Below are 24,201 nucleotides of genomic sequence, written 5' to 3'. Positions count from 1 at the left end.
CAGCAAGCTCCACAGAGCCAAAGGCTGCGGCAGAAGCTGGGGAGGGGAGGGATGGAGCTGGGGAATGCTGCCACCCAGCTGCATAGGGATGGGAGAGAAAGAGCCATACGACCTTGCAGCTCAACAGTCCCTTTCCTGTGACTGCTGTAAAGCAGGGGAGGGGGGGATGACAGGGCCGGATAGCAGCCCCTCCTCTTCCAGAATGCAGAGAACAGTTTAGACTCTCCCAGCATCCACCCCTTGGTAGAAGGAACGCATGAGTCGGGGTGGGGGGGGGGTGGACAACGACACTGGACAGGGAATGGCTTGTGACCTTGTGACCTTGGTCTTTCTGCTTAAAATTCAGACTGTAGGGCTCAGAATTCAGCCTTGGAAACATTCTCGGCCTACACAGAGGCCAACGGGGTGTCACTCATCGAGCCCACCACTGTCACACAGAGGTTGCCACTTGGCTGCCACTTGGCAGATCTGTAGTCCGTCAGGAAGGCGGGAGAGAAGGACCGTGCTTGGATCAACTGAACTTCGGTAGACACCTCCTTAGGACGCCAACAAGACTTGCTCTCCCCGCACTGGTGTGTACTCATTATATTACCAAAGTGGCTTGAGGCTTGGTGGCAGAATTTCCCATAATTGGCTGCTCTGGGCCTGTGTCTAGACCAGAAAGACCCAAACCCCAGCAGAGCAGCAGTCCGCTGGCCAGGTGCAACAAAAACAGAATCCAGAAGGAAGTGGTAGCTTGTGTCTGTAATACCAGCACTAGAAAGCCCAAGGCAGGAGAATTTCTGTGGGTTCAAGGCCAGCCTAAGCTATAGTATAAGATAGAGGTCTGCCTAGGCTAAATTGAGAGACACTGTCTCAAACAAAATACAACGAAATAAAACCAAATTGTTTAAAGGAAGCAAGCTCAGAGAGCGGGCCAGTCCCACACGACAGCTCTTATCTGTTACTAGGTGTAGGCCCTTGGAACAAAGGGATCCTGGCCGCCTGTCCTCTCACTGAGTGGGAGAGTATCACGCTGGAGGCTCAGGAGCGGCAGAATGTATCCCCTACCAGGCCCTGGGCACAGCCACCTGGGTAGCTCTCACTGTTGCAGGCTCAACTCGGCAAGACCACCTGGCAGGCATCCACCTGGCTTTCTGGTTTCCATTTCCTAACTTTGAAAGGCACCTTTGCTGCAGCCTGCCTGGCCCCTGTCTCCACAGAGACCCTGCAAAGAGTCCTTAGAGGGTGTGTAGTACGTGGAGGATATGGGCAGGAGAGGGGCAGAATGTCGAGGAGAGAGGACCGCAGCCAACTCCACACACGGTACTCTTCCACACGCCATGGCAAGCACAGAGACGAATGCCAGGCAGACGGAATGAGACCCTGCCTCCCAGCAGAAGGAGGCATAGACAGTGCTGCTGGTTGGCTGGGGAGTGGCTGCTGCACCTCCCACTGGATTCACATTCTCAGAACCAGCTCTGCAGCTCAGCTCTGCAGATGAAGGCAGCACAAGGTGCTGCACACACTCCTGCTTGGACATCAGACACCTGAAAGGGCTCTGGAGACTTCCTGAGACCCAGGTGAAGTAAGTCACCATAAAGGGCTGGTACCTGTTCTCTGCCTGTCAAGGCCTGGCTGGGAAGCCCTGTCTAGCCTCCTGACACTCACTCCTCACCTGCCTCCCACAGTCTGCCTGTGGCCTCCATACTGGAGTTTCTAACCCCCCATCCCTGCCTCTCAGAGGCCGAATCTCACCTCTCTGAGACCCTACCACCCAGCCCAGAGCTTCCAGCACTAACTTACACACACCAAGAGAGAGGAGACGAGCCAGAGTTGCCAGGGGGAAGCAGAAAGAACAGATGAGGAGACAGGAAGGACAGACCTCTACCCACTCTTTGGTTCAGGAGCTTGGAACTCTCTCCTTTAGCCAGGTCACTTTGGGGTCTGAGGGGGGTGGCTTCTGGGAATCCCTGCAGCTGCAGAAGGTAGGCATACAGTTGTGTGGGGTAGTGGCACTGTGCAGCGGTGCCAAGAGCGAGAGCTAGAACCACAGTGCTGGCCTAGACTCAGACTCCTTCACTCCAGCCAAGGACCTTGAACAGAGAGCACACTGCTTCCTTTGGAGAAGGCCAGCAACTGTCCCCACCTCATATGGCTTCTGGGGACATAGCAACAGTTAGCTTTTTGAATTATTATTATTATTATTATTATTATTATTATTATATGATTATTAGCAATGATGTAAGAACCAATGTTGTAAATATAGTGATCAAAAATTTTACTAACGGGGCTGGAGAGATTTTAATCACTGGGCTCAGTGGTTACAAACACTTATCAATCTTGCAGGGGATCTGCGTTCAGTTCCCAGCACCCACATGGTGACAACTCACAACTGTCTGTGACTCCAGTCCCAGGGGGTCCAGCAGGCTCTTCTGACCTCCATGGGCACCGGGCATGAGTATGGCGCACATGTGTGTTCAGAAAAATACTGATACACATAAGACAATGAAATTAATATATAAAAATAGTTTTAATTATAATAACAGGGCCAGAAAGATGTCTTGGTGAGTAAATGTGCTTGCCACCAAGCCTGATGGTCTCAGTTCAATATCTAGGACCCACATGGTAAAAAAGAAGCGACTCCAAAGATTGTCCTCTAACCCCCACAAGACCACATGGCACATATGTGCATGCATGCATGCGCGCGCGCGCGCGCACACACACACACACACACACACACACACACACACACACACACTTCTAAAAAATTTTGTGGTAACTCTGTAGAATGCCAGAGATCAAAGTAACTGTATCTGTCATCACCTATAAAACCTCCTCTTACCAGACCTCACTGAGGTCACCACACTAGGCTCAGAGGCAAGTGTGACCCTGGACTGACACCATTCTTACAGGACGTTGTAAGATAGGTGCCCTCCTGGCACCCACAGTCAAGTGAGAGAAAGCAAGGCCAGCACAGGACAAGAGCAGCCCGGCAGAGAGCAATGAAGTCTGCGGCTTCCGGAGAGAGTGGCCAGCAAAGGCCTCCCACAGGAAGAGCAAGGGTGCTAGAGGTCACTTGAGAGGGAGGAGGGCATAGGAGAGGCTGCTAAGTCCCAGGAGGTGGCATCTCTCACGCAAGCACAAAACTTCACAGCTGCAATGACCCACACCACACTAGCATAAAACCCACATTAGCTGAGGGTGTGTTCTAGCACACACCTAGAGTCCCAGCATCAGGGCGGCAGAGGCTGGAGGATCAGAAGCTCAAGGTCATCCTGGCTATATAGCAGTTTTGAAGCCAGCCTGGGCTATGAGACCCTGTCTTAAACACATACACACATACACACACACATACACACACACACACACACACACACACACACACACACACACACACACCTGGAGTAACCTCCACCACTTGACTTCAAGTGTCTGCAGCAGGTGCATGTCACTGGACCAAATGCCTCCGCTGGCATCAATGACAACTTGGGCTTTGCCACCAGGCACCCTGCAAGTTAGCCCAATAAATAGCGTAGCACACAGCAGGAGTCCTGGAGGGAGTTACACACCAACAACAGAAACCATCCCTCCGAGCTGAGCTGGCCATGGTACAAAAGCCCAGCAGGCATTCTAGACTATAGGGCCTGGAGTGCCACCAAATACCAGGCAGGCAAGGCCGAGGAGCCGTGGGGCGCCAGATCTGTCACTCACCTTCTGCATCCACGGTCTCCTTCATGATAATCTCCACCCGCTCCACGTGGTGCCTGCTCCAGAGGCCATCCAAGGCCTTGCGGTTCTGATCTCGGAAGGGCAGGATCTGAGCCACGGCCTGTCAGGGAGGAACACTGGTCATCCCAGGTTCTTGGGTGAAGGAAGAAGCCTGGCTCTCGAGCTCCAGACCTCGTCACTTAGGAGAAAGCCATTGTCTGTGGGCCTCAGCTCCTAGCCCTCAGATCTCACAGCTCAGTGGAGATGCTCAAAACTAAATGACCTAACAGTTTGCAGCCAAGAAAGAGCATGTTGCAAATTGACTGTCTTCCTGTGGCTATAGCCCAGTGGCAGAGTGCTTGCCTCACATGTGTGAGACCCTAGGTTCAAGCTGTAGTACCAAGAGGGGAAAAAAACTGAGAGAGAGAGAGAGAGAGAGAGAGAGAGAGAGAGAGAGAGAGAGAGAGAGAGAGAGAAATGAACCCTATCTTTTAAGACTGACATGAAAAACTTGAAACTATACATTTAATATTAATTCCTTCTCATTTCCAGGCCAACAAACCCTTTTCAAGACTGGTCTGGGGACCACAATTTGAGGCTGTTGCCATGACAGATACAAAGGGTTGGATGGCTGGATGGAAAGTGAAGCACCTGTCTGTGTAGTTGGCTCCCTACCCAGGGTGTGGCCCAGCCCAGCAGTCTGGGTACCAAAGAGCACACAGGCCCAGTGCACTCTATGGAGGGAATGCTAGCACTACATGAGCCCAGAGTTCTGAGGCCTCTGCAGAGTGGACTGGCCTTGACCTGTGCCTTCCAGGAGACTGTTCCAAGCTCCTGTTTCCAGGCTTCAGTGAAACGCTTAGACTTGGGGGGGGGGGGTCCACTTCCCTTCCTTGATTCTAAGTTGTTATCAGCTTCTTGCCTCAAGACAGAATTCAAGACAAAAAAGATTTTTATTTTAAAAAGGCAGATGGGTGAGGGATTAGAGTTCCCATAGCATTTCCAAATGAACGCCAGATCCAGCCATCATAGTCCCTGGACCATGCCTGGGGAGTAGGTCAACAAGGGGCAGTCAGAAAGCACACCCTCTCTCAGAAGCCAAGACAAGGAGCCAGCTATTCACTGGCTTCCCTGCTTCTGCATCTCCAGTCTTCTCTCAGGAAGACCATGGGTGCTGAGGGTCCCAACACTCTCCAGCCCAATTCTATATTGGGTAGGAAGTCCCTGGTGATAGAGCCATGGTACCCCACACAGCATGGCCACGCCAGGCTCCAAGCCGCTGCTCACCTGCTTGCCCAGGTAATGGTCTACCCGATACATCTCCTCTTCCTGGAAAAAGCTTCCAAGTTCTGAAGCCAGCTGCTGGGCTGAGAGGTGGTCATGGCCAAAGGGTTTTTCCAGAACAACGCGCAGCCAGGCACCTGGGTGTGGTCTGCAGCTGCTGTTGATGTTGCGGGCAATGTCTGCATAGGCAAAGGGTGGCACTGAGAAGTAGAAGATCCTGCCAGCTTCCCAGAGCCCATCCTGCTGGACCTGCGTCTCAATGTCCTTGTTCAGAGTCTGATAGTCCTCGGCTGTCTTCAGTTGGCGGTACTGACTCAGCTGTAGAAACTGACCCTTGAGTTCATCACAGTGACTGAGTGCCAAGTCCTTGGGGCAGGAGAGGGATTCCAGGGCCTTGTCCATGAGCTTCTGGCCCTGCTGGGGGGCTGTCAGGGCAGCCCCGTGGAAGCTAAAACTGTGGCCCTTCCCAGCCTCATCCAGGTACAGCTGAAACAGTCCTTGCCACAGGTACTTCTTAGCTAGGTCCCCAGTTGCTCCCAGCAGGATGATGGAAACATGTCCCTTGAACTCCTGGGCCTGCAGGCAGCCCAGGAGGGCCAAGCACATTGCCACTGTGAGCATTCTCCAAATGTTCTGGTGCCTGGGAAGAGCAGACAAGGAACAAGGAAGCATCAGACATGGCCCAGGAGGTTATGATTCGGGAGTAAACACAGCTAGGACATCAAATATTTCCTGCCTGGCGAGAAACAGCCACATGTTTCTGGGAGAAATGTTATAGTCACTCAGCATTCCCCTCCCTCCTGAGCAGCCTGGCCTCTGTGCCAGGGAGTCAGTGTATAGGGAGCTTGCTCTGTAAGAAGGAATTGTGCCCGGGGAAACTCCAAGGCCATTTGACTGATTCAGGGCAGTCTGCTGCTAGGAGCACCAGAGAGTGGCACAAATCGCCAGGGAGGCCCACAGTGCTGAGAGAAGAGTTGGCCATGTCACAACCACCACTAGCCTCAGCCATGAGCACAGGCTGGTTGGGCAGCAGGGAAACCCCAGCCCAGGTACCAATGGCTGGAAGTGGGAGAGAACATGATCGCCTGCTCACCCATTGCTCAGCTTTCCCCATGTCTGCTGGGCTCCACCCACAAAACGACAATGAAGAGAGGCCTTGGGGCCAGCAAGATGGCTGAGTAAGGAAGCACACCTGCCCCAACCCGACAATCTGCGTGCAACCCCTGGGACCCACATGCTGGATCCAAGGAGAGAATCAAGACCTGCAAGCTGACCTCTGACCTCCTCTGTATATGTACACACATACAGACACAGATAAATGTAATAGAGAAAGCGTAGACTTTGGGGTGGAGTGTGTGTGGCTCAGCAGCAAACTGTCCAGTATAACAAGGAAACTGGGTCCCATTCCCAACACAGTAAATAAAAAAAAAAAAAGGTATGTGGTGGTGTCTCACACCTTTAATCCCAGCACTCAGAAGGCAGAGGCAGGCGGATCTCTGAGTTCAAGACCAGCCTGGTCTACAGAGAAAATTGCAGAACAGTCAGGATTACACCGAGAAAACCTGTCTGAAAAACAAAGAAACAAACAAACCCAACAATAAAACCAAAACCTACACAAACAAACAAACAAAAGATCATGCAGCCTCGTGCCTAAGTGTAAACCCAGCTCTATTCCTTAATAACCCAACAACTAACCAGACAACACCCCAGTTTCCTCTGGAATGGGTGCCATAGTGGTGCCTCTATCACGGGCTTGTTGCAAGAATAAAATAACTCCACATTTATACAATTCTCAGGGCAGTACCTGCTGCCTTTTAGCCTCTGTTTACAGGACAGCCGATGGTATAAAAATGTGCCAATCACAAAACCACATGCTCTCAGTCTGATCTTACCGGACCCAGCCCAGAGCCCTGAAGACCCACACAGGACAGTTTGCCTGCAGTCCCCTTTGCACATGGAAAGGCTGGGATACTGTGGAATGAAGCATCTTAGTGGCAGAGCGGCAAGCTGGGTCCCCACAATTGCTTTGCTGGCTTCCATGGGCAAACATGCCTTCCAGGCTGGTTTTTCCAGCCTCACTTGTGGCAGCTGGCATATCTGAGAGACAGGAGGCCTAGGTTGAGTCACAAGAGCGTCTGAGGGTTTACCGGGCTGGTCTCCTGTTCTGGCCCAGTGCTGTGTCCGCTGAAGCTGGGCTTTGGGAAAGGGCAGAAGGAACTGAAGAGGGCAGGAACTATGGCTATGGAAGGAGAGGTGGAAAGGTGGAAAGGCAACTACAGAAACTGACTGAATACCGTTCGTCAACCGGACAGCAGGAACAGAATAAATACGACCACACAGATGGGAAACTGGGGTTTACAGAGATCGTGGAACACACAAACGGCTCCACAGGGTTGACCAGTCTGCAAGCACTATTCAGCTGGGATTAAATTTGCCTCTGTTTGTTTGACTGTTGTTGTTGTTGTATGAAACAGGGTCTTAATCTGTAGCCCAGGCTGACCTCCACTCATGGCAATCCTCCTGCCTCAGCCTGCGAAGTGACGGGATAGCATATGTGAGCCATGAGCCTGCTTCTGCCTGCTCCTAGCCTTCCTTCTTCATCTCTCTGGGGACTCACCTCCAAGATGGCTCTAGTGACACCCAGGTGAGACAACAATAGTGTCTGTGCCAGCATCCATAGGACACATCACACCTCCAGCCATTCAAAGGACCTGAGAGGCCCCAGCTTCCTCTCCTGTTCCCCGTGTATCTCTACTCATTCTCAAATACACAGGCGGACTACAGGGCATTGCATTTTCCTCTGCTTCCCAACTCCTGTCCTTGGCACCTGAGCCTTTCTTTCTCAACTGGCAGCAGCTCTGCCCCAGGGGAAGAAAAAGCTGCAAGGTCAGTGCAGGAGAAATCTGAAGCCCAGAGAACAGCCTGGAGAAGGAGGAGGCGCCAGCTGGCAAAGCCGCATCCCAACTCCTGATCCGGCCCTGGGAGCCAGGGCTCGGGATGTGCTGGTACAGAGAGAGGCTGGGGAGTCTCGCAGGGGCTGTCGGGTGGGGGAGCCCAAGGCCACCTCTCTGAGGACAACGGGGATGTGGATGCGTGGCACCTGACCCACACTGCCTTCTGGCCGTCTACCACACCATTTTTTTTTTCCCTGTCAGTGTGAGTGTTCTGGACCTAGTGCCCAAGTAAACCAGTCTTCTCTCTTGCATTCCCAGACCTCCTGAAGCAAGCAACGCTGGGTATTTCAACAGACTTGTTTACAGTGTGATTACTTAAATACCCACACGACTACGCTTTCTGAAATCAGCATGGGGGGTATCCGTGCTACTTGATTTTTTTTTAAACTTTCTTTTTTATTTATTCTTTGTGTCTTCCACATCATGCCTCTCAATCCCACCCCCTTGCTCCCCAGAATAAAACAAAACTTAAGAGAAAAAAAAGGGGGGAGAAAGGGAAAAATCTCATCATGGAAGCTGCAGTGTGACACAGCGAGTCACACAGTAAACCCTTTAACCAAACATTTTTACATGCAGACATTCATCGCAAAGATCACTGGTCTGGTTCTAGGCCCCTGGTCTCTACTACTCCATCAATGCTGGGCCCTCACTGGGACCCTCACTGGACATCCTGTTGCTGCCCTGTGTCATGGAGATTCTACAGCCCTGTGTCCACGGGATCGACCCCACTCCCACCCCTCACCCCGTGCTCCAGCAAATCACAGATGGGGTGGATGTTGGGTTCTGGGCCTGGGTAGTTGCAGGGTTGGTCAGCCTGCCAGCTGTCCCATCTTCACCACTAGGGTGCGCTCTCCAGCATTGCATGCTAGCTCACCCCCTGCAGCGATGAGCTATGGGCGGGCCCTTTCTCCTTTCTCTCACTTTGACATCTTAGGATCAGCTTTCCCACACCCACACCTGTAGGGCCAGCTCCGCTGTGTTGTTAGGCGAGGTTTCACGGTCACTCTCCTGAGGGCTGCAGCTGACGAAAGGCAGGGACAGCTCTCCTCTTCTTTTGACCCTAGGGCCAGCAGCCAGCTTTTCCACCTGCTTCAGGTGTGAATGGGTGTGGGGGGGGATCTCTACCCTCCCCACCACATGACAGATGAGGCAAAAGTTCAAGGCCGGCTTGGGCTACAAATGGAGTTTGAGGTCAGTCTGGACAACTCAGAGATTAAGAGTGAGAACAGGTCTGAAGATTCTAATCAGTGGTAGGTAGGGCATTTGTCTATCATGAGTGAGGCCTGCGTCCAGGCTCTAGCACATAACAAACAAAACAACAACAAAAACATGATAGATTTTGTTGGCCTGAAAGACCAACAAAAGGGCTGTAAGCATTAAGAGAGATGTGACCCAAAGCAAAGCCAAACAAAATAAAAGCATGCGCAACCATGCCTGTCATCCCGGCAGTCAGAAGGCTAAGGCCGACAACAACAGACTCTCTCTCTCTCTCTCTCTCTCTCTCTCTCTCTCTCTCTCTCTCCCCTCCCCTTCCTGCTCACCCCGCCCCCCCTGCCCAGGTAGATGAGATGGCTCAGTGGGTAAAGGCATTTGCTACCAAGAAGCATGATGACCCAATTGCAATCCCTGGAACCAGCATGGTAGAAGGAGAAATCTGACTCCATGAAATTGTTCTCGGAGTCCTGTATGCACGCCATGGCAAGTAAAAGGCTATGCATCCATGTAACACACACTCAATTAAGAGTAATTAAAAACATTAAAAAATGGATACTAGACAAATGTTAACTAATTAGACTACTTAAATAGGCCAGGTATGGAGGTGAAACGAGGGAGGTCAGAAATTCAAAGCCAGCTTGCAATATAAGTAGTTGGAGACCCTGTCTCAGGAAAAAGGAAGGAAGGAAGGAAGGAGGAAAAGGGTTAATTAAATGTAAGCGATTCCCTGCTCTAAAGTGCACAGCATCACTGCTGTGACAGGAACTGGATCACTCCCCTCACCTCTGGGCTGCAGAGCCAACCCTGCTAAGAGCCCTGGGGAGCAAAATCTGTTACTTATCTGACTGCCAACTCCCAGGATGAGGACAGCGAGACCTGGGCTTGGCTCTCTCCCCTGAGGCTGCACCTTCCCGCTGCTGCAGAGGCTACCTCTGAGGGGTTTTGCACAAGCACTCCTCTCTCTGGGCTCTGCACTGAGAAGAAGGCGCTGTGAAGTAGACTTACCAGAGCCTCCCACACGATGGCAGAGGTCAGTCAAGAGGCCGGAAACCAAAAGCTCACTCGGGAATTTTCTTCTCCCTCGATTTCTTCTTTGCCTATCGAGTCAGGGAACCTTCACTAAACAGTCTGAGAAGCTGGAGGAGAGAAGGACAGAGACTCAGCACGGACACTGGAAAATGTCATTCTCAGCCACGTCTTGCCCTCATCCTAAACAACCACGCAACCCTGAAGAAGGCATTTAATCTGCTAAGGTCTCAGCTTCCTCGCCTGGGAAGTGAACTAAGCATGTCCAGGTATTTTTCTAGCCCTTGGTCCCATGCTTTTCCAGGGAGGTTCTATCTGTATAGGCAGGGAAGTGCTGGGGGAGACAGAGACCTGTAGGGGGCCAAGAAATACAACGCCAAGTTTACAACCTGGTCTACAGAGTGAGTTTCAGAACAGCCAGGAATACACAGAGAAACCCTGTCTCGAAAAGCAAAACAAACAAAAACTAACAAAAAGAGTGTACAGGACACAATTTCATATATAACAAATTTTATTCAAGAAACAGCTGGGGGCTGGAGAGATGGCTCAGAGGTTAAGAGCACCAACTGCTATTCCAGAGGTCCTGAGTTCAATTCCCAGCAACCACATTGTGGCTCACAACCATCTGTTATGAGACCTGGTGCCCTCTTCTGGTGTGCAGATATACATGGAAGCAGAATGTTGTATGCATAATAAATAAATAAAATCTTAAAGAGAGAGAGAGAGAGAGAGAGAGAGAGAGAGAGAAACAGCTGGAACAGGACATGATAACTCAAGCCTATAACCTCAGTCCTTGGGATTCAGGAGGCTTGTGAGTCCAGGGTTAGCCTGGGCTTCATAGCAACCTCCTATCAAAAGAAAAACAGGAAAAAGAAGAGAGAGGGTAGGGGCTGGAGAGGTGGCTCAGCAGTTTAGAGCATTTGTTGCTCCGGCCGTTCCCAGCACCCTCATGGCAGCTCACAACCACCCTGAATTCCAGTTCTAGGGGAACCTACACCAAGCACAAACATAGTGCACGCACAGACATGCATGCAAATACTCTTACACACAAAACAAAATAAGTAAGAAGGAGGTGGAGTCAGCAAGCAGGAAGACAGGCCAGCCTCCTAAGGGTGACAGCACATAGCTCTGACAGGCTCATGTTAGAATTAGGGCTGAGTGTGCACACAGAGCCAATACCCTTGGCTCTCCAACTCTCCATTAGAGAGTGTCTCACCCATTAGACAAAGGCCCTGCTAACATTCTAGAAGGTGAAAGACTGGCTTACTCTCACAGGAAAGGGGAACATGGCCAGCCAGCCCACAGCTGTCCCTGCCCAGGCCAGCAGAGGAAGAAGCACGGGGCTGGTGCTGGCTAGCCACAGCAGTTACCAGAGAGAAAGTCAGGGGTCATTACCTACCCCCTACTCCCTTTCCTAGCTCCCACAGACAGACGTTACTGACTAAGCCGACTCCTGGGGGTGGGGCTAGAAGAGAGGATGGTTCTCAAATTGCAGCCCAGAAACCTGGACTTTTAAAAAGAGCTGGGAAGGAAACAAGAAGTGGAGTGAGAGAGCATTCACAAGACTCACGCTGCTCAGGCAAGGGCCCCCAGCACCAAGGCCGCAGGCATCCAGACTCACCAGTGCAGGCAAAGAACCTGCATTTGGTACCCTGCGGCCAATCTGGGGACCTGGGCTTCCAGGTCAAGCTCTTCTCAAAGAGCCCTTTCCTTGGCCTCCTCTGAGGGTAGCTAGAAGTGGCGAGGACACTAAAAGTCCCTTTGTACCTGTTTGCAAGATTTGATTACGGAAACTCCCGGATTTTCCCCAGCTGGCTGTCAGGCATAGCCATTGCCAAATCGAAGTTACATTAATGAACAACCAACTGATCCTACTGAGAACAGAGGTCAACACACTCAGAGTATCGTTTCCTAATCACGAGGCCGCGTTGTTTGCTGTCTATATGCTCTCGGTGTAGCTGAATAGGGGGACATCTGTATCGCAGACATTGGCAAAGATCAGAAATCAAGTTCCCCAGCCCCAGCCCTCGCCCCTGCAGAGCACTGTTCAAAGTTTACCAGCCGGTTGCTGTCTGTGTGGCCAAGCTAGATGGCTCCTCACTCTGAAGCCTCTGCTCACGGTGGAGTGCTGACCAGGGTTAGCCAATCACAGTCCACGGGGCTTATTTACCCCAAATCTAATTTTCCCTTCCCTCCCCTCCCCTCCTCTTCCCTTCTGTCCTCCCCTCCCCTCCTCTTCCCTTCTCCTCCAATTACTTCCCCCCCTCTGTCCTTCCCTTCCCTCGGCTCCCTTCCCCTCCCTTCCTTCTCCTCCCCTCCCCTTCCCCCCCTTCCCCTCCCCTCCCCCTCCACTTCCCTCCCCTTCCCCTTCTCTTTACCTCCCCTTCTGTCTTCCCTCTTCTCCCCTCCCCTCCCCTCCCCTTCAGGTGTGTGTTCTCTCTTCTTGAGGCCAGGCCTCTCTGCAGTGCAGACGGACCTCACCTTGCCACCCCCAGCCTTGCGCTCGCTCGCTCCCCAGCACAGGCATTACAGGCCTGCACCACCACACCCCTCAAGCTGCTTCAAATGCAGCTCCCAGGAAATGCACACATGTTCAGATCATAAACCTTAGAGGGGACTGGTCTGTTGGAAATAGACCTTCAACTTAAATTTGGGGGCAGCTGCAGGCACCTGTCACCAAGCCTATGACTTGGAAGGAGAGATCCAGCTGCCCTCTGACCCCCACATAAGTACACACGTATGCACACACAAACACAATAAAAGTTACAGAGGTGCCATCACCCCTGCCTGGACGACTACAGAATGTCCTTCCTCCCTCCTAACCCTCTCTCTGGCCCCTGCAGTGTTGCGTCTAGCACGGGGGCCACAGGGGCCCTCCCAGCGTTGGTAGGACCATGCCATTTCTCTGTTCACGGGTCTACCACTTCTTTGACTCTCACACTACTCTGCCCTTCCTCCCGCCTCAGGGTCTTTGCACTGGCTCTTCTCTCTGTCTGACCTACTTTCCCCCCACAGGGGCCCACGTGGCGCATTCCTTCACTAACTTCAGCAAGACCCCTTGTTCAGTCAGGCTTTCTCAGACCACTCCAGAAAACACTACAGCGGCCACCCCCCCTTCACACTTCCTCCCCTCCTCCCACTCCTCCCTCCCTCCCTCCCTCCCTCCCTCCCTCTCTCCTTCCTCCATCCCCCCCTGCTTCTCAGGTTTCATGTATCCTTGACTGCCCTCAAATTTGACGTGTAGCTGAGGATGACCTTGAATTTCCCTGAAATTATTTTGCGTGTGGGTGTCTTTTATGATTGTGTGCCACGCCCATGCGTGGTGCCTGCAGAAGCCAGACTAGGGCTTTGGGTGCCCTGGAATGGGGGTTATAGACAGCTGTGAACCACCATATGAGTGCTGGGAATTGAACCCAGGTCCCTAGAAGAGCAGCCAGTGCTGCTGAGTCACCTCTCCAGACCCAGAACTTCCGCTCTTCTGCCGCCGCCCCCCGCCCGTCTCCTGAACGCTAGGATAACAGGCATGTGTCAGCGCACTTAGTTTTATGCAGTGTTGGATGTGTTAGATGCGCAGGGAAGCAAAGCCACACCCAGGCCTACCTCTCTTCGGTGATGAGTACATTTGCTTGCTTACTGTCTGCCTCTGCTTCTCCCAAGAAACCAAGTCCAACCTGAATACGGAGAGTTACGTTCACCTCACTGCGGTATCTCCTGCATCTCCGGTATCTCCGAGGGCCAAGCACTCGGCAAGCTCCCCAGGGATATTTGCTAATGACCAAATAAATACCATTTGCACAGGACCACTGTAACCTCTTGTATGAGATGCCCAGGACCAATGATGGCATGGAAGCAATACACGGCAACGGCCACTTCAAGCACCGTGACACTGCAACCCGCCAGCAGTCACTTCTTGCTTATAACACTATTAGTAGTGTGAGCTATTTACGGTGCATATGCCATATGCCAAATGCTAGGCTTAGAGTGTGGTGATATTTTGTTTACGATCTAACAAATAAAGCTTGCCTGAAGATCAGAGGGCAAAGCTAGCCACTAGCTAACCATAGAGGCCTGGAGGTCTGTACAGACAGACAGGAAGTGGTAAGGCAGGAGGAGACAGGAGCTTGGCCTCTTTTCAGTCTGAGGGTTTCACAGAGGTGAGAGCTCTGGCGGCTGCTGCTCTGCTTCTCTGATCTTCCAGCTTTCACCCCCTAGTATCTGACTCCGGGCTTTTATTATTAGGACCAATTAGAACTCGTGCTACATTAGAGTATGACAAGCGATGGGCCCTTTTACTCTTGCTGCAATTCTGTGAGGCAGGCACTATCATCCACCATTTGTGTAGCCGTGAACTAAGACACAGAAAGGTAAACTACCTTGCTGAAGGTCAGACAACTCAGAAGTGACAGGATGTGAATGGAAGCACTTGGTTCTAGAGCTGACCTCCAATGCCGCATTGGTTCTAGAGATGACCTTTCAATGCCACACTTGGTTCTAGAGCTGACCTCCAATGCCACACTTGGTTCTAGAGATGACCTTTCAATGCCGCACTGGTTCTAGAGCTAACCTCCAATGCCACACTTGGTTCTAGAGCTAACCTCCAATGCCGCATTGGTTCTAGAGCTAACCTCCAATGCTGCGTTGGTTCTAGAGCTAACCCCCAATGCTGTGTTAGTTCTAGAGCTAACCTCCAATGCTGTGTTGGTTCTAGAGCTAACCCCCAATGCCACACTTGGTTCTAGAGCTGACCTCCAAATGCTATGCTTATTTCTAGAGCTAACCTCCAATGCCGCATTGGTTCTAGAGCTAACCTCCAATGCTGTGTTGGTTCTAGAGCTAACCTCCAATGCCACATTGATTCTAGAATTAAACTCCAAAGCCATGTTGGTTCTAGGGCTAGCCTCCAAATGCCATGATTGTTTCTAGAGCTAACCTCCAAATGCCACATTGGTTCTAGAGCTGACCTCCAATGCTGCGTTGGTTCTAGAGCTAGCCTACAACACTGCATTGGTTCTAGAGCTGACCTCCAAATGCCACGCTTGGTTCCAGAACTAACCTCCAATGCTGCATTAGTTCTAGAGCTGACCTCCAATGCCACTAGAAAATGTGTGGCTAAAGGCTAGAGAGACTGCTCAGCGGTTAAGAGCACTTGTTCTTGTAGAAGACCCAGGTTCAGTTCCCAGTACGTGATGGCTTATAACCACCTGTGATTACAGTCTCATTCCAAGAACCCATCACAGTCCCTGGCCCAGAGGATCCAATGACCGCTTTTGGCCTCTGCAGGCACTGTACACACATGGTGCTCATACATGCAAACAAAATCCTGTACACAGAAATAAAAATAATCTTTTTAAAAAAAAGGAGAAAGAAAATGTGTGGTTATATCCCCAAACAATAAAACAGCAGTTAGCATTACTGGTTTTCCTGACAGTGGCCATTCACATAAGCCAGCTGGCCGGGCAATGTTCTAGGTTGCTATGGTACCCCGAACACTAATGGACTCTCACTGGTCCCTGCTAAGACCCCCATGCCCACTTGTCTAATAGTGACTCGCATGCCGTCCTCCTGACATTAGGAAGACATGGAGTGAAACCTGAAAGGCCCTGTGGGCCAAGACACTGAGTATCGGATCTGGAATTCAACTCTGCCTCTGCACCTGGGACAGCCTTTACCCTCTTTGCTCCTCAACCACAGAACAGAAAAGCAAGTCCACTACACAAGCACTCAGCACTCCCACGATCCATGGGAGGCACTGTGGCGCAATGCCTGGCAAGCTGTAGGCGCTCACAAAATGACAGCTTCTACCACTGAACATTCCCACAGCACCTCAAAAACAATTAACCATCTTGCCACAGGAAAACTGCAAGGCGTGGATCATGAGAGCTCAGCTAGTCCATCTGACCACACTGATGACAGCGTGAAGAGCTACAGGCTGGGATGGCCCCTTCTTAGCTCTTGAGATGACTACCATCTGGCTAGAAGAACAGAGTAGGATAGCCCAGTGCTGCAGGACATGTCTATAGTCCCATAACCCAAGAAGCTGACGGAGAAGGACTGAGCGCTTGAGACCAGCCTGGGATACAAAACAGGACCTTGACCCAAAAAAACACAGCTGAGCTGGAGGGATGACTCAGCAGTTCCGGTGCCCGCTGCTCTTGCACAGGACCTGAATTCAATTCCCAGCATGTCCACGGCAGCTCACAACCATCCGTAACTCCAGCCCTCACCTGGCCTCCAAGAGTTCCAGGCACATATGCGGTATACAGATATGTATGGAGATAAAACACCCAACCACACACATTAAATAAATAAAATTAGAACAAAACAAATGAGCGGGATGCTAAGGGGGCAGACTGGAGAATTTGCTCAGCCGTTAGCAGGGTTTGCTGTTCTGGCAGAGGACCTAGATTCAGCTCCTAGCACCAACATGGCAGTTCACTGCAACTCTAGCTCCGTGGGCTGCAACTCCCTCTTCTGTTCTCCGCAGGCATGAGAATATACACACATGTTCACACGCACATACAAATAAAACAAATGAGGTTAGAGAGATGGCTCAGCGGTTAAGAGCACTGGCTGCCTTTCCAGAGGTCCCAGGTTTGATTCCCCAGGTCCACATGGCAGCTTACAACCTGCAGTTCCAGGAGAGCCCATACCCTCTTCTTCCTCAATAAACACTGCACACACTTGGAATTCTTACATGCATGCATGCACAATATTCATACACACAGATTTCTTTTAAATCTTAAAAAAATAACCTATTATTTGAAAAGACTATAAGCTGGGGCTGTAGCTCAAAGGTTCGTTGTTGCCTAGCATGTATGATGCCCTAGGTTAAAAAACAAACAATGACACCAAAGAGTGAAAAGAGTAAGGCTGTAATTTGGTAGCCCTAAACCTCTGGCTTAATTCTAGATTATTTTCCCTGGCTGTAAAATGGGGATAAGCAATCTCATTTTAATGGTTGGCCAAAAGAAACCAGAATGGGAGCAAAACACACTTTTGTGAGGACATGGTGTAAGAGAGCTTCCTGACTTTACAACCCAGTACAGCTGCTCCGGGCAGCTCTGGAGGACTGGGCCACAGATGGCTGAAGCAGTCTTCCTAATTCTCCTTTCTGGTTTTATTTTATTTTGAAAAAAAATTCTTCGACCTCAGTGAAGTTCCTGCCTCTGCCCACCTCCTCCAAGTGCTGGGATTAAAAGTATACACCACTATGCTCCTCTTAAGCAGGAGCTTTTCTGTGATGTGTTCCCAAAATAAAGATTAGCCTCATCAACTCAGATTGGGCAAGCCGTGCATCACGGCAGAGACTACAGGGGCCCTGGTTTTCCAAGTGGTTACCTTTCAAGGACCACGATGGAAGGTGGACTAGCTACTGAATCAGCTGCGTGGAACTTTCAGTTCTTACTTCCGGCTAAGCATTCAAGGCTGGGAAAGCCGACTTTCAGAGGCCCCGGGCCTCTGAAAAAGAATTTGCTGGGTTGGTATGTAGGAAACGCTCTTGCGATAGCAGCTGCCAAAGTTAAAGCATTGGGAAATCACCGGCTCGCTCTCTGCGGCACGTTCCGGGAAGCCCAGGGACAAGGGCGCGCTGGGCCCCCAGGGCTGCCGGGGAAGGGGCCTGCCCGCCTCCTACTGGCCCGCCACCTAACTGCACCGCATCCCCAGGCCCCGGTGGGGTGGGGTGGGGAGGTGATGCCTTTATTCCGCGGAAGGAGGGGTGTGCGGGTGGAGGATCGGTGACTGCGTGCACCGTGGGACCCGAGCCACCCCCGTGGCCGGCTGGCTGGCATGCCGTCGGTGCAAGAAGTGCGCAGCCCAGAGCAAGCAGGGGGTGCAGCTTACTTCATCTCGCTCCTCCGGGAAGTGGCCCGGGCTGGCTAGCACGACAGGCGGCTGGGGTGTGGGGGGACCTGCGACCCCCTGCCCGCGCTTCGTCTTCAGCAGGTGCGCGCTTCACACGGGACCGCGCCTGGGCGCGCCGAGAGCGCTCGGGCGCGAGGCCAAGTCCAGCCCGGGATGCGGCAGAATTTCAGGCTGCGCAGCGACAGGACCCAGCGGGAAGGCCTCAGGCCACCGCGGCCCCGCGCGGCGCTCACCCGGGAGCCAGGAGCGCGCGCAATGGGGCCTAGGGCGAAGCGCGCGCGGAGGAGGCGGGGCCTCGGGCCTGGGCACACCCCCTATCTCGCGGGCGCGGCGGAGGAGGCGGGGCCTCCGACTGCTTCTGGGCGTCCTGCAGCTACACTTGAGCGTTTGTCTGCCTTGCGTCACCGGTCTCCCACCTGGGTCATGCTGTCAGTGGCAGAGCTGCCATGCTGCGCGGAGACGCGCATGTGCCCCTAAAGACGCGAAGGGTGGAGATAGTGGGTTTGTCGTTAAGAACATTCAGAGGGTGAGCAGTGTCTCTCTCTGACTTGTCTGGAACCTGGAACAGGTTCCCTGCCTTCCCCAGGCCTCATGGTCCTCCATCTGAAGAGTTAAACGCTGCTGCGACCACACCTCCACCAGTCAGCTCCAGATCGCTGACTCCCCCTAACTTACAGGGTCTTGGGACTCTCTCTGTGTGTTCTGCTGTACAATTTAACTGTCAGATGATGGTTTTTGTGTGGCTTTAAGTGAGACAGGAAATAAAACAGTGCTTTGTGTAGAGAGTAGCAGGCATGTAAAGGACCTCTCAGCCCTTGGCTCCATCCCACACCCACCCATTTTGGTTCCCTGTTCCCAGCCTCATGCCCATTTCAACTCTATCCCTACACGCCCCCCATGACTCCTGACACTGAAGATGAAGCTCTTTCTACCCTCTGGGTCCCTTTATCTCAGCACAACTCAAGCAGCTTTGGGCTAATGGAGGCAGATACCCTTGGCCACGGCCTGGATAAGCTTGCCCATCTTCACTCTTGGAGCGTCACAGCCCTGTTCCTTCTTCAGAGGCTCCTCCTAGCCATCCCACTGACAGAAAGGCCACCTGGAGAGGGGACTCCAGTGTGAGAGAAAACATGAACCAGTCTTTTTCTTTTACCATGATTGCTCTCCAAGTAGCACTATCAGGGGGAACTTGGCAGGACCAAAAGGACCAAGTGAAGCCAACAGTTGTGATTACCACACGGGATGTTGAGCAAGAAGCTTCCAGGAAGGCTGGGGAGCTAAGGGAAGCTAGGGCCCACAGTCATCCAGCCCAGGACCACCAGGAGGTCTGCAGAAGACTGCTGATCCTCAGCCAGGATTGAGGTCACACTGGGTGGAGTCTGAGCTAGGACAAAGTGCCAGGTACCCTCTGGGGCCCCTCTAGAGCTGGATGTGAGGGTCTAAGGCAAAGAGAGGTCAGCCCAATGGAACTCAGCTGATGTCAAAATGCTTAGCCTAGGCCATTCCCACATTCCCTAGTCCTGTGAGACATACCAGAGCCAGGGAAAGTACAGGCGTGAGTGGACAGGTATTCAGAGGTTGAGATGAGCAGAGTACTTTCCAGCCCTCTACATACCCATCATAGAGTACAGTCTCTGGCTACCTTGAAGACATCTTTTAAAATATCCCCAAACCAATTTAGCTGTGATCAGCTTGATAAGAAACACCTGTGTGTCCCTGAGGATGGAGCTGGGGAAGGAATGAGTCTGTCATCATACATGTCCTGTATATATGGAGGTCAGAGGTCATTGGATGGCTTCCTTTATCTTTCTATACTTTTAATTTTTTTTATTTTACATGTATGACTGTTTTGCTTGCATGTATTTATGTACACCACATATGTACTTGGTGCCTGTAAATGTCAGAAGAGGACATCAGATCCCAAGAAATTGGAGTTATGGATGGTTAAAAGCTACCATGTGGGTGCTGGGAACTGAACCTGGGTCTTCTGCAAGAGCAACAAGTGCTCTTAACTGCTGAGCTGCCTACCCCCTACACCTTATTGGTTTTGAGTCAGGGTCTCTCACCGAACCTGGAGCTTGCTGTTCCGACTGTTCCGTCTCCGGTCCTTGGATTTTAGGCCACACCACTGTGCCTGGCCTTTTTATGTGGGTTCTAGGGATCCAGACTTGGGTCCCCATGCTTGCACAGCAGTCACTGTCCCCACAGATTCATCTCTCTAAGTCCCCCTTTCTCACCCTCACCTCGGGCTCCTCCCATCCTACCCCTGTGTCTCTGTTTGATCTGAACAATTTCTTGACTTTCTCCAGAGAAACAATCTAGTCCTGTTAAACCCCGGTAGAATAATATTAGAGCACTGCCTCCCCCAGATCAGCCCTGGAAACCCTGTCTGTGCGGGCTGTGGGATTGGCTCCAGTGCCTCTGCCTGCCTGGAGTTTCTTATTTCTCTGCTAGCTGCTACTACCCACTCCAAACCGTTAGCACAAGGTGTGCTTTCAGAGCTCCGTGGAGGGAGGGAGGTGGGGATGGGAGGACAGCGCCTCTCGGAAGGAGGGTTCTGTGGCCAGGTTGCATCTGGCTTATCTTGCAGTGGGTAGGGAAGACACCAGGGCCTCCGTTTATGAAGAACATTGGCGGGGACTTGGATTCCTAGTCATCACAGCATACCGGGAAAGCAGCAGTCAGGGTTAACGCAGCCTGCTTTGCAGACATGGAAAGCGAGACCCAGGGAGATGAATGACTCACAGAGACATCGTCTATGGAGTTAGAAATAAAATCACGTTGCAGTTTCTATTTTCAGGCACCATGCCCCAAGTCAGCTCTACTCGTCAGCTCTACTCGCTGGCTCCTTGCTTCTCACAGGGGAGAAAGGGGAGGGAGGGGAGGGAGGGAACAGGTGTCGTACGTTTTCCAGCCTTGGGTAGACATTTTCATGCCCAGATGAGAAACCACCATATGACTTGTTATGTTTTAAGATTGGCTCCGTAAAGTAGCGGTTATTTCCTTCTCTGTTGCTGCCATAATAGGGCAACACATTTAAACGGCATGGATCTGTCATCTTACAACTCCCTGGCTCTGGTCTGGCTGGGCTGCAGGGGTCAAGGCTGAACTCCCTTATGGAGAAGCCATTTTCTTGCTCAGTCTTGCTTCAGCCATCTTCGATTGTGGCACAGCTCAGCGGTGCCTTGTGATCTAAGGAATCCCTAGTTTCTCTCTGACTTTGGCTGACGACTGTTCTCAGTTTGATAGTTCCTCGGGGCTCCTTATTTTCAAGGCTTGAATGAAAAGTTGACAATTTTTCTTGCTCTGATCTGGGTGCAGTTTCTGACTCAGCCAGGAAAGGATGTCTGCTTTAAGAATGTTGACATTAGACTGGGGAGGGACACTTGTATAACCCCGAATTATAGTGTGTGTGAGTGTGAGTGTGTGTGTGTGTGCGTGTGTGTGTGTGTGAGTGTGTGTGTGTGTGTGTATGTATGTATAATTGACTGAAGAGGCTGGAAGAGGGCAGAGGACCCACTGGAACTGGAGTTACGGCTGAGTGGGACACTCAGCGTGTGTGTTGGTGTCTTAGTTAGGGCTTTTATTGCTGTGAAGAGACACCATGACCACAGAAATTCTTTTATTTTTTTTAAAGATTTATTTATTATGTATACAGTGTTCTGCCTGCATGTATCCTTGAAGGCCAGAAGAGGACACAGTTCTCATTACAGATGGTTGTGCATTACCATGTGGTTGCTGGGAATTGAACTCAGGTCCTCTAAAGAGCAGCCAGTGCTCTTAACCTCTGAGCCATCTCTCCAGTCCCCGACCATGGAAACTCTTATAAAGGAAAACATTCCATTGGTGGTTCCCTTACAGTTTCAGAGGTTTGGTCCATTATCACCATGAGGGGGGAGTACGGCCACCTGCAGACAGATGCAGTGCTGGAGTCATAGCTGGGAGTCCTACATCTTGCAGGCAACAGGAAGTCCACTGAGATGCTGAGCATAGGAAACCTCAAAGCCCGCCCCCTCAGTGACACACTTACTCTAACAAGACCAGACCCACTCCAACAAAGTCATACCTCCTAATAGTGCCACTCCCTATGAGATTATGGGGGCCAATTACATTCAAACTACCATAGCTGGGAACCGAACTCCTCTCTACCTCAGGAGTGAGCACCAAGCTCCCTTGATCACTGAACCATCTCTTTAGTCCCCCCAAAATAATGTCCAATTGCAAGTGTGCCTTGTTTTGTTGATGCCATCATTATTAGATGGATATTTGGACTATTTCTGGTTTTTGGCTCTTGAAAATGATGCAGTTATGAACATGTGTGTGCATGTTTTAATGTGAACACAGCCTTTGCCTGTCTCGAGTCATGGCAGAACAGCAGGGTCGTGGGGCTGTTCTGTGCTTGACCTTTGAGGACCTGCCCTGCTGTTCTCCAAAATGGTTTACACTTCTCTAAACCCGGCAATGCACCAACACTTGTCATTGTCGGGCTCTTGCTTGTGGCCATTCTCGAGGCTGCAAAGGATATCTATTTGTCATTCTTATTTGCGTTTTCTCTAGTGGCTAAGGATGCTTATTTATCATCTCTGTTTTCTGGGGAAATGCCTAGTTAGGTTCTTCACCCATTTTGGTCTTGTGTGTATTTGTATGTTGGGACTTGAGGAAAAGCCAGAGGCTTCAGATCCCGTGGAGCTAGAGTTACAGGCTGTTGTGAGCCATCTGGTGTGGGTGCCAGGAATGGAACTGAGGTCCTCTGGAAGAGCAGCATGTAACCTGAACTGCTAAGCCATCTCTCCAGCCCGAGTTCTTAAAATATTCTAAGTACAAATTCCTTGCCAGATGAGTTATTTGCTTTTTTGTTTTGTTTTGTTGCTTTTGGGGGGGGTTGTTTTGTTTTGTTTTTGAGACTGGGTGTCTTAATTTGCTTCTACTGCTGTGATAAAGACCATGACCCCATGGCCAAAACAGCTGTGGAAGGAGAAGGGTTATTTCAGCTTACATTTTCCAATCCAAGATTAACAAAAAGCAGGAACCTGGAGGTCAGAGCTGAATCAGAACCACAAAGAAAAACCTCTCACTGGCTTCTCCATAGCTTGCTCAGCCTGCTTTTTCATACAATCCAGGATTATCTGCCCAGAGACAGCACCACCTACAGTGAGCTAGGCCCTCCCATATCAACCATTAATCAAGAATGTGTCCCCACAGACTTGCTACAGGCCAGTCAGATGGGGGCATTTTTACAATTGAGGTTTCCTTCTTTCCAAATGACTCTAGCTTGTATCAGGTTGACAAAAACAAAACTAACCAGCACACAGGGCCTCTTGTAACTGAGGCTGGCCTCAACTTCACTATGGAGCTGAGGATGACCTTGATCTCCTGAACCTCCTGCCTCCACCTCTAGAATACTGGGATTACAGGTGTGCACCATCAGGTCTAGTTTATGAGGACTGAAGATTGAACCCAAGGCCCTGTGCCCGCCACGCAAGCACTGTATCAACCGAACTGCATCTCCCCAGCCCTGAGAACAAATGTTCTCCTCATTCTGTTAGCTATGTCTTCATTTTCCTGATGGAGCCCTTCAAGACATAAAAGTTTTTAATTCTGATGATGTCCAGTTATCTATTTTTACTTTTGCTGTCTTTGCTCTTAGTGTCCTTTCTAAGAAGGCTTACTTAGGCTAACCCAATGTCATAAACATTTTTCTGTGTGTGGTACTGTGGATGAAATCCAGGGCCTTGTGTACACTAAAGCAAGTGTTCTGCCGTGGAGGCACACCACAGAGCCACAGCACAGAGCCACACCACCAAACCATACCATTGAGTCACACCACGGAGCCACACCACAGTCTTGTCAGGGAAATGTGTGCGGTGCATCTGAGCCTAAATCCTTTAGGCTCCTATATTTAGGTTTGTTTGCTGTTTTTGTGTTTTTCATTACCGAGGAGAAAGTTCAGGACCTTGGGCATATGACAAAAGCAATATACCAGCAAGCTACAGCCCTAGCCCAACACACGTTTCAGACCCTTTTTAGTTAACTTCTTCTGTGGCGTGTGGATATCTGCCTGTCTCAGGACACACATAGTGCATGAAGCATTTGCTCACAGACACACAGTGACCAAAACGCCTGCCCCATCTCGTGAGACTGACAGGAAACAACCCTGACAAATAAAAGA

The 24,201-nt window shown here is 51.1% G+C and overlaps 1 protein-coding gene across 4 annotated transcripts in view; it reads right to left on the bottom strand.

Annotated features, from left to right (window-relative positions):
• The window catches only part of H6pd (hexose-6-phosphate dehydrogenase/glucose 1-dehydrogenase), a 28,720-nt gene extending 10,430 nt beyond the window's left edge, over positions 1–18,290 (bottom strand). Inside the window, exons 1-5 of one of the 4 annotated variants that reach the window (XM_035439399.1) lie at positions 18,012–18,290; positions 10,149–10,279; positions 8,886–9,101; positions 4,978–5,614; positions 3,694–3,811 (exon numbers count right to left, since the gene is read on the bottom strand). In XM_035439399.1, coding sequence (XP_035295290.1) covers positions 3,694–3,811; positions 4,978–5,595 — 736 coding nt within the window. In that variant the 5' untranslated portion in view covers positions 5,596–5,614; positions 8,886–9,101; positions 10,149–10,279; positions 18,012–18,290. Of the gene's footprint in view, positions 1–3,693; positions 3,812–4,977; positions 5,615–8,885; positions 9,102–10,148; positions 10,280–17,507; positions 17,628–18,011 lie in introns of all 4 variants that reach the window. The other 3 variants (XM_027398289.2, XM_027398288.2, XM_027398287.2) reach the window with 3 other exon arrangements.
• Positions 18,291–24,201: the final 5,911 nt, after the last annotated feature.

The sequence above is a fragment of the Cricetulus griseus genome, chromosome 2, assembly GCF_003668045.3.
Source record: "Cricetulus griseus strain 17A/GY chromosome 2, alternate assembly CriGri-PICRH-1.0, whole genome shotgun sequence".
Classification (NCBI taxonomy): domain Eukaryota; kingdom Metazoa; phylum Chordata; class Mammalia; order Rodentia; family Cricetidae; genus Cricetulus; species Cricetulus griseus.
The sequence above is the reverse complement of the archived record's forward strand: the minus strand, read 5'-3'. Positions and strand labels throughout refer to the sequence as shown.